This window comes from Octodon degus, unplaced genomic scaffold (assembly GCF_000260255.1).
Source record: "Octodon degus isolate 3935 unplaced genomic scaffold, OctDeg1.0 scaffold00052, whole genome shotgun sequence".
Taxonomy (NCBI): domain Eukaryota; kingdom Metazoa; phylum Chordata; class Mammalia; order Rodentia; family Octodontidae; genus Octodon; species Octodon degus.
In genome coordinates, this window is record NW_004524628.1 from 3,323,488 (window position 1) to 3,338,127 (window position 14,640).

At 46.3% G+C, this 14,640-nt stretch overlaps 1 protein-coding gene and 1 pseudogene across 4 annotated transcripts in view; both read left to right on the forward strand.

Annotated features, from left to right (window-relative positions):
- Positions 1 to 14,640, forward strand: part of Nphp1 (nephrocystin 1) — a 41,900-nt gene that overhangs the window by 15,284 nt on the left and 11,976 nt on the right. For 2 of the 4 annotated variants that reach the window (XM_004633235.2, XM_023717506.1), the window contains exons 9-16: positions 121 to 208; positions 1,238 to 1,332; positions 4,212 to 4,340; positions 8,960 to 9,034; positions 10,651 to 10,761; positions 11,850 to 11,932; positions 13,719 to 13,795; positions 14,426 to 14,525. In XM_004633235.2, the coding sequence (XP_004633292.1) occupies positions 121 to 208; positions 1,238 to 1,332; positions 4,212 to 4,340; positions 8,960 to 9,034; positions 10,651 to 10,761; positions 11,850 to 11,932; positions 13,719 to 13,795; positions 14,426 to 14,525 (758 nt within the window). The remainder of the gene's footprint in view (positions 1 to 120; positions 209 to 1,237; positions 1,333 to 4,211; positions 4,341 to 8,959; positions 9,035 to 10,650; positions 10,762 to 11,849; positions 11,933 to 13,718; positions 13,796 to 14,425; positions 14,526 to 14,640) is intronic. The other 2 variants (XM_023717505.1, XM_023717504.1) reach the window with 2 other exon arrangements.
- LOC111817251 lies at positions 1,822 to 3,233 on the forward strand (annotated as a pseudogene).

Genomic DNA, 14,640 nt, shown 5'->3' on the forward strand with positions numbered 1-14,640 from the left:
TTGCTTTCAGGAATTGGGCAGCACGTTGCAGCATCTTCCCCCTAAAGTCTGTGTTTGCGTTATAGAAGTGAAGAACCATGAACACAAGTGAGCAGATTATTTTGTTTCTGTTCTCTGCAGCAGATCAACACTGTGGATGCGCTGGCCATGATGGGGGCCATCCCAATGGGCTTCCGGCCCTCCACGCTCTTCCAGCTGCTAGAGGAAGGTGAAGCGGGTTAAGCAGTCGGGAGTGGGGTATAACTTTTCTGTGGTAGCCAGAATAAGACGAGGACAGTGGCCATCTCACCCCTCACTGGCACTCATCTCACCTTGTCTGTGACAGCAAGCAGAGACCCCGATCCTGTCAGGCCAGTCTGTTGTCTGTGCTCTGCCTTCCTGCCGCCCCGCCCCCACCCCCGCTTGTCCTTGCGCTGTCAGTCCTTTCCTGCATGGTAGCCTGGCCTCCTGCTTCCTCCTGCTGGCTGCTTTCCCCCGTCAGGCCCCCGCCTTTAAGGAGCAGCTCCTACTTCCAGCCCCTAGCATAGCACTTGGCACAGGGCAGGGACTGCAGAAGTAGCTGTTGAATGAATAAGTGATTTTACAAGAAGTATTCTTCATAACTAAACTATGAAAGAAAAAGATAAAAATGCTTTTATATTATTTTTGTATGTTGGTTTTTTGTTTTTTGTTTGTTTTTTTTTTCCCCAAAATCTATAAAATGCTTGGAGCCAGCGAGATAGCTCAGTGGTCTAAAGTGCCTGCTTAGGCAAGTGTGTAGGGACCGCAGTTCAGTGCCCAGTGCCACATGCCACACCAGCCCTGCCCCCATGGTGGGGTGAGCCAGCCACAAAATCTGTAAAATGCTTATGGATTTTTGCATTTTAGAAAATATTTGAATGAATTATCTTCATGATAAGGCAGGTTATTGTCCTAAAATCCTTTCAGGTCTTTAGGCTGCCTTAAGATAATCTCTGTTTATTTCTTTAAATTCTGTATTGTTTTAGTAAGTATGAAGTATGGGTTGAACATCTGTCTCAGGAAGCATTTTTTTTTTTTGCGGTACCAATGATTGAACTCAGGACCTTGTGCTTGCCAGGCAAGTGCTTATTCTACTGAGCTATCTCCCCAGCCCACAAGAAGCATTTTGGAAAGTTTCTGTTTCCTAAGTTTGTAGCACAATACAGTAATATGGATGTTGAGTTTTGAATTGTATTCCTCTTTTTGCAAGAAAATCAAGGGAGACTTACTTTTACAGGGAATCAGTTTCGAGCAAGCCACTTCCTACAGCCAGAGCTCACGGCGTCACAGCTGGCCTTCAGAGATCTAGTGTGGGATGCCAAAGCGGGCACCGTAAGTTTAATCACAGTCACTAAGTACAAATATCATGGCAGCTCAGGCACTGCAGAAACCAAAGCATTGTTTCTCATTGGGGTTTTTAAATGTGGTGCTTTCATACGTAAGGTAAAACTTGGACCTGGTACCTTGACTTTGTCTTGTCTCTCTTCTCTGTTGCTCTTCTCTCCCATTGTTATAAAGGGAAAACGCTAGGTTTTGATTCTAGTCATTCTTAACCTGTTTCTTGATCTGCAGAGATGGGGCTAGCCATAGTTCCAACATGCAGTTGCCCTGAGAATGATTTTATATGGACAGGCTTAGCCCCATGCCTGTGGTAAATGTGGGTGGCTGTCCCCATCGTCCCTGTGATCAGGCCTAGTGTGAAGACCCAGGTTGCAGAGCTGTGCCCTCCGGTGGTGAGACCCCAGCCCCTTCCCCTTCCCTTTTGCTCCCTGGCCACCTTGTTGTGCAGCCTCAACACGGTGCCCTGGAGCAATGTGGCCCATGGACCAGGACACAAAGTGGAAGCTGAAACAGACATTTGAGTTCCTCTTTCTTAAAGAGATGGTCTCGGATATTTACTACCGCAATGGAAAGCCAAGGGACACAGCCAGTGTCCTGTTGTTAGTGCCGTCGTGATACTGTGTGAATTAGATATGAAGAAGGTAGCAAAAGAACTGCATGATTATACTTTTTTAGGCAGGATCTGCTGTCTGGGTATTTGAAGTACAGAACACTCTTGAGTTTTCACTCTACTGCTTGCAGCAGATGTGAGCCACATCTGAGCACTCCCCAGCCCTCCTGTCTGCCTTCTCCTGCCCTGCCTCCCTTCCCTGCAGTCCGAGGGATGGGTGAGAGAACTGAGAGGCCAGGTTTGTAGGGTGGGCTGGTGCAGGACCTCAGTACCCCTTCCCTCCCAGCCTGAACATGACTGGAACCTTCTTTAGTAGGTTTGGTATCTCGTTTTGTACATTAACAAGGACGTTATATTTGGTCTGTTCAGTGTATATTGTTACAAATTTATGCCCAGGAAACTAAATATTCAGCTCTCATTGATGACAACCAGATCTCAGTGCTGAAGGTGCGGCTTTTGATCCTCAGTTTCTGGGGCCAACCGGAGGGGCGGGGCTTTCGCCGCTCATTTGCATACTGGCTGGGCCGCGGAAAGGGACAGTCTGTGTTGTTTCCGGAAGTAGGGGGGCGTGATGGCGGCTGTGACTGAAGTGGAGCCTGCCCCGTGGACATCGCAGAGGAGGGATCCTGGCAGAGGAGCTGGTGGCTCAGAAGCGCGAAGAGACTTCGAAAATTCCCGGAGCTACATCTGAAGCAGAATGAAGCTCACAAATTAAATCACCAAGAGGTTGTGGAAGAAGATGAGACTTAAGTTACCCGCAAATTGGAAAGCCAAAACTCATTTGGAACGGGAACTGCAGGAAGCAGAAAGGAAACAGGAATGTGCAGCCGAGGCGAAGACTAGGAGAAAGGGAAGTTGCAGGACGTCAGTGCTGAAGATGCAGAAAGGTGGGAGAGGAGGAAGAAGGGAGAAAACTCTGAGCTTGGCTTTTCAGGTTATGCGGCTGCCCTGCCGCGTCAGGATCACCAGCCGACCAAGCGGATCAAACCTGACAGGGAAACGCATGAGAGACTCAGAAAAACACCGAGAAGTTTTTCCCAACATCCGGCAGTCTTCTTCATGGGACACATGTGCCTTCCACAGAGGAACTTGATAGAATGCTCGGAAATCTGGAAAAACAAGTTGAAAAACGAGACTTATAGTCAAAGACGTCCTTATAATGACGATGCAGACACTGACTACATCAGTGAAAGAGATGCCCAATTCAGCAAGAAAGCTGAAAGGTTCTACGGGACGTGTATGGCTGAAATTAAACACTTTGGAAAGAGGAACAGCTGTTTAATCCTCATTTTTAGACGCTTAAGAACAGTGCAAATTTCTGCTCACAAATTGAAGTTCTCTTCAATATTTTATCAGTAAACCAGAAGATAGTTTCTGCCCTCCCACTCAGCATTTTGAAATAATAAATGGTTTTTTTTAATGTATACTTCTGTGTATATTTCCAGTTTTGTGCTAGAATAAAAGATCTATTGTAGTAAAAAAAAATGTTGACAGCTGTTAGACATTGTCTTATTTGCAATCACAAACTTACTTAAGTGAAAAGGCTCCAGGTCAGACAGTAAAATGCAAAGTTTACTTGAGGCTGTCCTGAAAAAATAAAAAGTCAAAATTCCAATTTGTTTATTCACAATCTGACCTTTTATCTGTGAATTCCCTCTGTCAGCAGATCCAGGTAAGAAGTCAAATGGGCCAGGGAGATAGCTCGGCAGCATAAGCACCTGCCTGGTCAACACAAGATCCTGAGTTCAATGCCTCGTAAAAAAAAAAAAAAAAAAACCTCAACCAAGTAGATGGTTGCTTGAAGTTTGTTTTTGTTGTTGTTGTTGTTTTTTAAGGAGCATTTAGCTGGTTAATATTGATGCCAGGTTTCTTGGTCGCTGTGCCACAGTAGCCCTCTACACTTAACATGCATTGTTTGTAGAAAACTTGGAGACCGAAATGCGGTGGTTCCATGGTCAGCTCAGGTGCTGTTCCTGCTACTAGTGCCTGTTCTTCCCATTGCAGCTCTTAAGTAGTTAAGAAAAATGCAGAGATATGCCAAATATCACTTCAGAAATTTTACCCAAAATGACTAGTTATGACTTTAAATGAACAGAGTATTATAACTTCTCAGATTTGTATATGTTTATACAAAATTTTTCGTTATTCTCTTTTTTTAAAATTCTGTATATTTTCTTAAGCCACGTTTACAAAAGATGCTTTGGGAAATGGATGTGGACTACAAGTAACAAAAATAAACTTGCTCTAATTCCTCTCTCAGATCAGGCCGAGACCAAGCCGCATTTCGCTGGTCCTGACACTGTGGAGCTGTAAGATGATTCCTCTCCCGGGAACGAGCATTCAGGTCCTCAGCCGGCACGTGCGCCTCTGTGTGTTTGACGGCAGCAAGGTGAGCTCTTGACACTGGCCTGGGGCGTGCCAGGGTGGCGGAAGAGCAGTTCAGTATTGGTGAGGCCACATGGCAAGCACGTGCTGCGTGGAACAGCACCCTGCTCACCTCTGTGCTGCTCATCGCAGAATAGTGAGGTAATTCTGGAAAAAGGAGGAGATAGTAAAGAGCAGTAGCTAATGAAATAAAAGCAAATAAGAGAAAAATATCAAGCAAAAATTGACTCTTTGAAGAGATTAATAAAACTGAAAGATGGCCAGTAAGAGCGAGCAAAACATTTTTAAAAGAAAGGAAGCAAGTTATCAGTACTGACATAGAAAGAGAAACACTGTCACAGCTTCTACAGACATTAAGCTAAGCAGGGAAACTTAGTGCAGTTCTTACAGGAGACAAGAACTCCCCAGTCGGTAGTCACAGCTAAGATCCAAGGGGCAACCAGGTAGTAAGTGAAAGACCCAGAGGGAGCATGAATAGCCTACGGGCTCAAAAGTGACACAGCATGGCAACCAGAGGCCAGCAAAGTGTCATCTTCAAGAGCGAAACCTAAACCCATTTGCCTGAGCTTAACCCTGGCTCCACCGTTCACTGGGTGCAGGGCTTTGACCCAGTGACTCCTGGCTGTCACCTTCCTCCTCCAGTACATACCCTTGGGTAGGACAGCACTTGGCCTGATGCGTGGGACCTAGTAAAGATCTCAGAAGCTGGATTGGGTGAGGGATGGGCTTGCAGTTTAAGAGAGGTGGAGATAAGAGATGTGAGAGGTAATGCAGCTCATGTGGAGGGAGAGTGGAGTGTCACACGTGACACTAGATCTTAGACTTCTGCGTCTTCTTAGTTGGTGGTGACCTTCAGTGGCACGGGCAGTGCTGGCAGAGGACAAGTCTGGAGGAGATGACATGGGTTTGATTTCACTCATTCCAAATGTACCTTAGCCTAGCATAACAGAAATACTTTGTCTTTTTGTCTCTGTCTCTGTCTGTCTCTGTGTGTGCCTCTCTCTGTCTCTCTCTCTATGTGTCTCTCTCTCTCATCAGAACCTGGAGTAAATCATCATCAGCCTCATTTCTAATCTGCACAAAGCCAGCTCTGCCACAAACGTGCCAATAGGTGTCACCACTGACCAAGCAGTGATGAACTGCTCTCTTGCGCTTAGATCTGGTTTAATACTTTTTCTTAGACTTCTTGTTCTCATGTATTAAAACATAAAACAAAGACTAGAACTTGCTTATTAATAGCATATAAAAATAAGATAAAAATTTATGTCAAAATCATAGAAGTGAGTTTATAAAACTATATTAGATTTCTAAATTGAGAACTTATATAACACACTTTTTACTTACTGTATTGAGTGCTTCCTTAAAATAAATGTAAGGGTAGTAAAATTAACTCACAGAATGTAACTTCCAGGACCAACCCTGTCCCACAGTGATGCTGTGAGCTCTGAGCAGTATTTTAAACAGAGAGCTACCAGAGAGCACTGCAGAGCGTCTGGTAGGGGGCAGACGGACACTGAAAATGGCATTGCATATTCTTTTTCCCCCCCTTCCAGTGTGTTCCTCTTTATTCATTTTCAGAGTACAAACTTAAACTTGGGGAGGCTGAATTAGCCCAACCCACCTCTGGCAGGTGTACTCAACATGCTGTATAAAGTATAACATTTAATTTATCATTTCTTTCTCAAGAGAGTTTTCTTCAGTCCATTAAGCCCCAGCTCCCCTCACATGGGCTTTGGTGGAGGTCGTGGGGCAGCAGCAGCAGGTCTAAATCGGGCTGGACGAGTTCGGTCCTTGCGGGCTTCACGAGATCGATTTCTGACCACTTTGCTGTGAGTGGCACAACTCACACAGTAATGCAGCTTCACATACAGCTTGGGAAGCACATAACCGTCGAAGACACTCGCTTCGGAAATGTCCCTGACGGCGGCGGCCCCCACTATGTTCTGAATGACAAACTTCTTAATAGCCTTATGCTTGGGTACGCACCCGGCGCAGTTTGTGCAGCGAATAGGCCCTTTTTGGCATGATTGTTGTTCTTTTTTTCGTCTTCTTGGAAAGGAGGATCCAAAAGAGTGGCATTGCATATTCTTAGTGATTTTTGCAGCCTACTGTTGTGGCATACACTTGTAATCCCAGCACTTGGAAGGCTGAGACAGGATTGCCTCAAGTTCAAGGCCAAATAAAAATGTGTTGATAACACAGGGGCGTGGTGGTGCACCCCTGTAATCCCAGCACTTGGGAGGCCGAGGCAGGAGGATTGCTACTAGTATGAGGCCAGCCTGGGCAACAAAGTGAGCTTAAGGCCAGCCTGAACTGCATAGTGAGACTGTGAAACCCAGTTTCCAAAAAAAGAAAAAGAAAAATCAGAATAGTCTCAGGTTAAGTTTAAGACATCTGTCATAAGCACACCTACCCTAAAAAAAATGATTGAAAGAAATTCTCTAAACGAAGTAGCATGATTTTTAAAAAGGAATTTGAGAACATCAGAAAGGAAGGAAGAAGGAACAATGAAAACAGTAAACCTAGGAGTAATACGTTTATCAACATGTTTTTATTTGGCTCCTTTGAAGTGTTGGACTACTCTTACATCTGTGATGTCTTAGTGTTGATATCTGTTAAGTGCCTTATTCAGTTTGGGATTTTCCTGCTTTTCTTGGTAAGATAAATGGTGTTTTGTGAGATCATGGATATTTGAGGTCTTGAGATTTTTTCTGAATCTGTAAGGCCAGGCATGGTGGCGCACACCTGTAGTCCCAGCGCTCAGGAGGCTGAGGCAGGAGGATCTCCGTAAGTTTGAGGCCAGCCTATGCTACACAGGGAGCTCAAAACCAGCCTGAACGATGTGGTAAAACCATCTCAAAAAAATAAAGGGTCTCCTTTCACCTGACCTTGATACCTTGCTGGCAGGGAATCTGGGAGCTGCTCACTTCACTGCCCAGTCAGCATGGAAGCACAGGGCCTGCACTTGGCCACTGTTCCCCCATGGGGGAAGTGGGCCTGCTGACCATGAGCCCTGATAGCCACAAGGATGCCCCGTATGCCTTGGTTAGTTAGTGGCACCCCTGGTGTCACTGCCATGTCCTATGACCCTGGGCCAGCCCAGCTTCTCTCTACGCTTGACGTTACACAAAATAAACTGAGGTCATGACTTTGTTCATTATACTAAGTTTTACATCAAACAAGAATGTAAACAAACCAGAAAGATAACTCAGTAGAAATAAAATGTTACTAAAAAAAAAAAAAAAAAAAAAAAAGAATGTAAACAAAGGCTCAAATTTAATAATGTATGTGGCACAGGTCAGAGAAGTTTAGCAACATCTGTAAATTTGCAGTACGAGGTAGCCCGGCTAGCTCAGTCAGTACAGCTGAGACTCCTAATTTGCAGTATGTCAGAATGTGGGCAAAGCGAGGGGTGGGGAGGTGATACACAGGTGATAAAACAGCACAGTGGAAGCTGTTGGCAGGATCCGGGTGACGGGCCCGTGAGTACTACCGTAAGCGCCTTTCATCTGGGTTGATGTGGTTAACAGGTTGCATAATTAACCACCATCGTATGTTTTACCCTTTTAAAATTTAATTAAAACCCTTAAGTACTCATTTAAAAAAATGCAGCAACTAAACACCTGTGCCAATAAAGAGAACTAAAAGACAAACCCAAGGCACACTGAAAACCTTTTTCATCTTAGAGTATTACTCCTTCTGAATTTTTGTTTCTTTTTGTATCTATTATATGTTCCAATCAAATTTAGTGGAACTATGAACTTTTTTTTTTTTTTTTTTGTAATGTGAACTATTTCAAATGCACCAAAATATGCAGAGACTGATGCGTAGGCCCCTGTGGCTAGCCCAGCTCACTCGGTTGGAGCCCACCAGGTTGCAATTTGTATTTCTGGCTTTTTAAACAAACAAAAAAAAAAGTATTGCAGGGGAGATGGCTCAGTAGAATAAGTACTTCCCTGGCAAGCGCAAGGGCCTGAGTTCAATCCCTGGTTCCACCAAAATAAATAAGTACTCTCTGGTTACTTCTCTTAAGCTAAAACTTCTCTAAAGTCAGTTCAAATTTCATTGACTATATCCTTGCAGCATGTAGCATTAATTTTATAAAAAGTTTGGCTCCTTTTGCATTTCATTGTTTCACATCAACTGCAGGGTGAACCTCTTGCATATAGCATTTCATAGGAGGTTAAATTGCAGGAAGAGAGTAGTTTATGGGCCCCGAATCTTGAGGCAAAGCATGATGTGTGTCCCAGCTGATGACGGTGTCTGTCTTAGCAACGTATGAAATCCCATCTCTTAAGTCTCTTGAAAGACCAATTCTATCTGAAATTTCACTCTTAGCTCTTAAATACTTCACTTACAACAGCTTATTACAGGCACAAGGTCAAAGGCTGAATTCATTTTATTAGTTTCTTTGTTGTCTTAATATTGAAGGCTTGTTTTTCACTAATTATTTTTAAAGTTTTATGCATACTGGACTTGACGCAAAAAGAAGAACATCACGGAACTGCATGAAATAGAACATGAAAGCCCCCCTCCCCTCTGTCAGCACTCCCGGACTCAGAAGCAGGGACGTTTCAGAGAACTTTTTGCGGTAGGATTTGAGATGGGAAAATCTCATTTCAGGTTCTGAGCAACATTCACACAGTCCGAGCTACATGGCAACCGAAGAGGCCCAAAACGTGGGCTTTTTCTCCCCAGGTAGGTAATCTGCTGAGTGAGTAGAAATAAACTTCTTTTACACGTTAAGATCTAAATAAAGTGAGGGTGTCACTGTGACATTCAGCAGGGCCCTAGATTTCACTCTTTAAATTCCTTAGTGTTCCTTAAAGTTTTAGATTAAAAAAAAAATCACTTGTATTCCTAACTCACCCACCTTATAACTCCTGTGGGTCATCTTATTCAAAGGATGTCAATTTTAGAAAATACCCATTTGATGAAACATGAAAACAAGCAGATAAAATTTAGCAAGCAGGGTGTAGGGCGTTTTTCCAAAGTGAGCCTTTCACACTGTGCTACTGACAGTTGTGTCTTCCCAGATAAAATCAGATGGGGCGCTGAGGACTGTGCCCGCACCCTGGGACTGCCAGGGCTTCAGATGACTGACTCAGGGTTCTGTGGACACCAGCGAATCAAAGATTCTTTATGTTCTTTAGCCAGCATTAGTTGTGGATAGTTTGCCTTATTTGGTTTCTACCACCAAGGTTTTGTTACTGTAGCATCTTAGTTCCTGCCACACCCAACTTGTTTGTGTTACTGCACCCTAAAAACTCTTAATTGTCCTTCCTCTTATTGCATCAAGATGGTAAAGCAAGGGGGCGGTTTGGTGAGAGGACATGGGCTGTGCGTGAGGCCTGGCCAGCTCACTGTGCGTGCACGTGTTCTCCGTCCTAGCACAAGTCCTGCAAGTGCAGGGTCACCTTGTGAGCCCCCTACCCCCAGGGAGAATCCCCTGTCCTTGGCACAGCCCTACACAAGTGTGCAGCGGCATGTCTGTGTGTGGAGGGTGGAATGTTCTGCTGCTTTCCTAGAGTATAAAGATGAGATGTTGGGAGGGTGAGTATAGAGTCCGTTGGCAAGTCCCGGTAGACCTCTGCGCAGTGCCGTGCATTCATCCAGGGTGAATTTGCAGGACAGTGGAGGAGAAGCGCAGCTCTGAGTACTAGTGTCTCCCTCTCGTGCTCTTGACATGTGCCAGGCCCTGTGCTGGGCCTCTGTTTGTGATGTTTTCCAAAAGCCTCAGAGGAGCCCTTGGGGGTGGGCACTGTGGAAAACATCTCTCTGGCTGACTGCAGTGGTGGTGGGGTTCTGGGAGCCCAAGAAGGTGAGGTTAGTTGACCCCAGAGAAGGTGTAGAAGAGAAAGCAGACCTTGAAGGATGGGCAGGACTGTTCAGGCAAGAGGGGAGATTTGGTTGTCTAGGGAGAGAGAAGGGATGTGCAGAAGGGAAAGGAACACGTAGCAGTCCGGCTTCAGGAGAGCTGAGCTAGTGCGTGTGTCCTCCTTCGTTTAGCTCTGTTCACGCACGCAGTGGCTAAGTCACCACCTTCTGTGAACCAGGCTTGCTAGAGCCTGGGACCTCCTTCCAGTACTTGTTTCACACTGACTCTACCTGAAGCAAAAAGTAAAGTAACAGTAATCCCTGGAAATAGACGTTATTTCAAATCATCATTATAGAAGATGGACCCAGTGCATCTGCTTTTTATTTTCCTTGAAAGGCCTTTACCGTAACGCAGGGCTGTAAGCCATGCCCAGAGGCCCGGGAGCTGAACGTCCTCCACTTTTCCTCCCCACCGTCACCACTTTCTCTCCCTGCAGGTTACTGGCATCTTGCCCTGCCTGCTCAGCGGCGATTGTTTCATCAGGTCCAACTCTTCATCCCCAGACCTCGGGATCTTGTTTGAACTTGGAATTTCCTATATTCGTAATGTACGTCATTTAAGAGAGGGAACTGTTAGAAATGTCTGAATTTACAGGTAAAATACCAGAAGGCTGCTGTGTGATAGAATTGTAATCTCTTACAGAATGAGATTGACAGTGATTCCAATTTTTTAGGTAGTGCTGCCTTTCTTGGTGGCATTTAAAATGGTATTTGTTTGCATTTGTGGCGTTAGTAAACACTAGTGCCTTGTGAGTGCTCCAAAAGGCTGGGACTGTGTAGGAAGTGACAAATATGACAGAAGCCTTCCAGCTCAGGGGTCAGTCACGTCTGTCTCCTGGGAGCTGAGTGCGCCTAGGTTTGTAACAGAGTTACGAAAGGACCTGGCAGAGTGGTCAGCTTATTAAGAGCATGCCAGAAACTGGGTTCACCGAGTCACAGGAACTGTTGAACCCCTGGGTGTGAGCTGTGCTAGTAAGTCCACATCTCTATGTTCCGATAGTGGCTTGAGATGTGGAGAAAGCTGAGGCAGGAGGAGTGTGAGGCCAGCCCGGGCTGCACAGTGGGCTCAAGACCAGCCTAAGCTATGCCGTAAGACCCTGCCTCAAAAAGCCAGTAATAAACAACCTGGCCCCGATGACTGAGCGGCTACACTATGGTCCTGTAACACTGCGGTTCTTTGAGACTCATGCGTGTGTATTGCACATGGGTAGCGCGGTGGGAGGAGCAGGTCCCCAAGCCAGCCCGAGTGGCCTGTCAGTTGGTAGTAGAGCTAAACTTCTGAGCAAAACAGCCCTTGAGCGACCAGTTCTGCATCTCACCTGGCAGTGAAGCCAAGTCTCGTAGCCCCAAGTGGTGTCGCTGAGATTTGAGGGCAGTTCACAGAACGCTGAGTGCGCTCAAGGCCCTATGAGAGCTGTGGCCACCTCATCAGGTTTACATGATTTTCAAGAGCAGTTTCAACAAAACACGATTGTCACTCGAAGTACCGCCTTTAAATTTGCGAGGGAAGTGGACATCTGTTAGGTCCTTTATTTTCTGGGAAAGAGCGGCTGAGTACTGGGGTGAACACGCATTTTGTTCCTCTCGGGGGTCTTGGGGTGGGGACACCAAGTCACTCACTTGTTTTGCTTCCTAGTCCACTGGTGAGCGAGGAGAGTTGAGCTGTGGCTGGGCGTTTCTGAAGCTGTTCGATGCCAGTGGCGTTCCTGTTCCGGCCAAGTGAGTGGGCTGCGCGTTCCTGACCCGCAAGCAGCTTCATCTTTAGGGTCTGGGTAGCTCAGGTTTGTTCAGTTAGCCCTCAAACAAGTTTTCATTGTTAACATGAGTGTTATTTAGGGTGCTGTGTAGGCTCAGCTTGCAGTGTCATGCCAGGGAGGAAGAAATGACGCGTGTGGCAGCGTTTTAAGAGATGTTTGCCCTGGCTGGCTGCTGAGAATGTCCCGTCACTGACTTCCCATGTGCTGGCACGTTCTTCTGTGCTGCCAGCAGAGCCTAATTCTCTTCAGAAAGAAGGAAGGCTGAGCCAGGGTCCTGAGGTCCGGGGCCTCGGCCTTTCTCCTGCACGCAGAACCTGGAAGCCGTAGTAGGAAGCTATAAACAAATTTAAATTTTTGGAGCAAAAGGCAGATGAGAAGCAGGTATTTGTGGTAAGAATCAAAGAATAAATGGAAAGAATCCTGTTGTCCTTAATAAAAAAGGAGCTCTTGAAAATTAGTAAGATGATGATCATCTGAATTTCTAAACAGGGATAGGTGGGTGGGAACACAGTATTAAGTCCAGGATATACACAAGAAATTCACAGAGGGGCAGGCCGAGGGGACAGTGAGCAAGAGCCCCAGTTCGAATTACAAAGCTCAGAGCTGTGATATGTAATGTGTCACGGCCAGAGGTAAAAGTCCTCACTATGTCTGGTCTTGGCATCACCCCATAGATGGGAGTGGGAGGGGGTCCCCGTTAGCAAGGGTGGGTGTAGAAGCCCAAGCTTCTTGTGGCATGTTTAGAAAATACGTGCAGGGGAGTTGCTGTGGTACTCAGTGAAAGAAGTAAGGAAAGTACATCTCCATCGTTCTAAAAGTGATGTCACAGGCACTTTTTAAGCGAGGTAGAGCTCTATGTATTAGTACAGAAATGCTTGCAGTGTATAGCATACAAAATGTGAGGCACAGCAGTATGAATACCGTGGCTCCCTTTTTGTTCATTAGAAACTTCGTTAGCCAGGCATGGTGGCACACATTCATAATCCGAGCACTCGGGAGGCTGTGACAGGAGGACCGCTGCGAGTTGGAGTCAAGGCCAGCCTGGGCTACAGTCTGAGTCCAAGGCCAGCCTGAACTGCATAGCAAAACTCTTATCTTAAAAAAGAAAGAGACACCCTTTGCCAGCTTGTGTGGGTGGGTGCAGGTAAACTGGATCAGAAGCGGGACGCTGGCATGACCTTTTAATGTCTCCTCTCTGCACTGAGGCACTGCACTGCTTCAGAACGGACGCGCGCAGGGCTGCGGAGCAGCTCCTGTGGTCTTCATGTGAAGCCGTGCTGTTGATCTCCAGCACTGGGGGCGAGGCGGCATGTATCAGTTTTGAAATTCACTCTGTTTTTCCTGTATATTTGTTGGCCTTTACATAGAAAAAGATGTGCCAAGGTAGGAAAGAAAGATGGCGAGAGGTTTCTCTGTCATCCAAATTGTTTACAACACTGTAAAGGTCATTTTTATATTTTAAAAATAATGGAAATTCATAATGGCTTTGTTTCCAGTAATGATTGAATTCATTTGAAAACTAATTCAAGCAGTTGTCATTAAAAACAAATAATGTCAATCTTTCTCATTTTCATGTAAGAAAGCCATGCCCTCCATAGTTTGTACTGAGAGTCTGTTGCTTTTTGTCGCTGATTATAGACATAATAGCATTGTGTCTGTAAATACCTTTGTGCTCTGTATTTTGCTGCTGACTCCAGTGTTCACAAATGCCCGTGAGGCGTGCCATCTCAGCACGTTTTTCTTTCTAGAACTTATGAGCTCTTCTTGAATGGCGGGACTCCCTATGAGAAAGGCGTGGAAGTGGACCCTTCTGTGTCCAGGAGAGGTACAGCTCTGAGGCGTTGCTTCCCTGCCCTTGAAGCTGGAGCACCTCTCAGGCCCCTCTGAGAAGCTCGCTCTCACAGCGCTCTTGGCTGCGGCCCACGCTTTCACAGGCCAGGCCAGTTCAGAGCTTGCCTGTTGCGAAGTGCGGAGACGTGAACCTGTGACAAGCACGCCTGCATTGCCCTCCGAAGAGCTGAGGGCCTTGTACGTGGCCACCGGGCAGGCAGCGTGCTGGGAGAGTGAGGGTCACACGCCTGTCCTCGTGGGGCTCCCCTGCTGTCCTCACCACTCCGTCCTTGTTTGTTGATCACTGCTGCTGTCCCAGCCTCTTGGGACATGAGAGAGCCTCGGGTCCGTGATGCACTTGGGTGTGGAGCCACATGTGTTCCCTTAAGCGCCCCTTTCCCCTTCATAGGCTGGCAACAGGGACGCATCCCGATGCCTTTCCAGGCCCGTGGGCATCCACATCCAATAGTCCCTCAGCGCTCTGAGAGTACTCGGGGACTCCTGCTTGCCATACACATTAGCACTCTGGCGGCACACTTCATCAAACACTTGGCTTATTGTACTTGCTCCAAACACTTCAACTTTTCAAGTTTACCTTTGATTTTTTTTTTTTTTTTTTTAACAGCACACAACAGCATTTTCCATCAGATGCTGAGTATGCGGAGGCAGCCTCAACTGCTGGTGAAACTGAGGTCTCTGAACCAAAGATCAAGGAACATACTGAGGTTGGTTCCTACTCACCGCTCTGCATGCTTGAGAGCACCCGTGGGCCACTGCTCAGGCCTGTCCTGCTGTCAGGCTTGGGAGCACCCGTGGGCCACTGCTCAGGCCTGTCCTGCT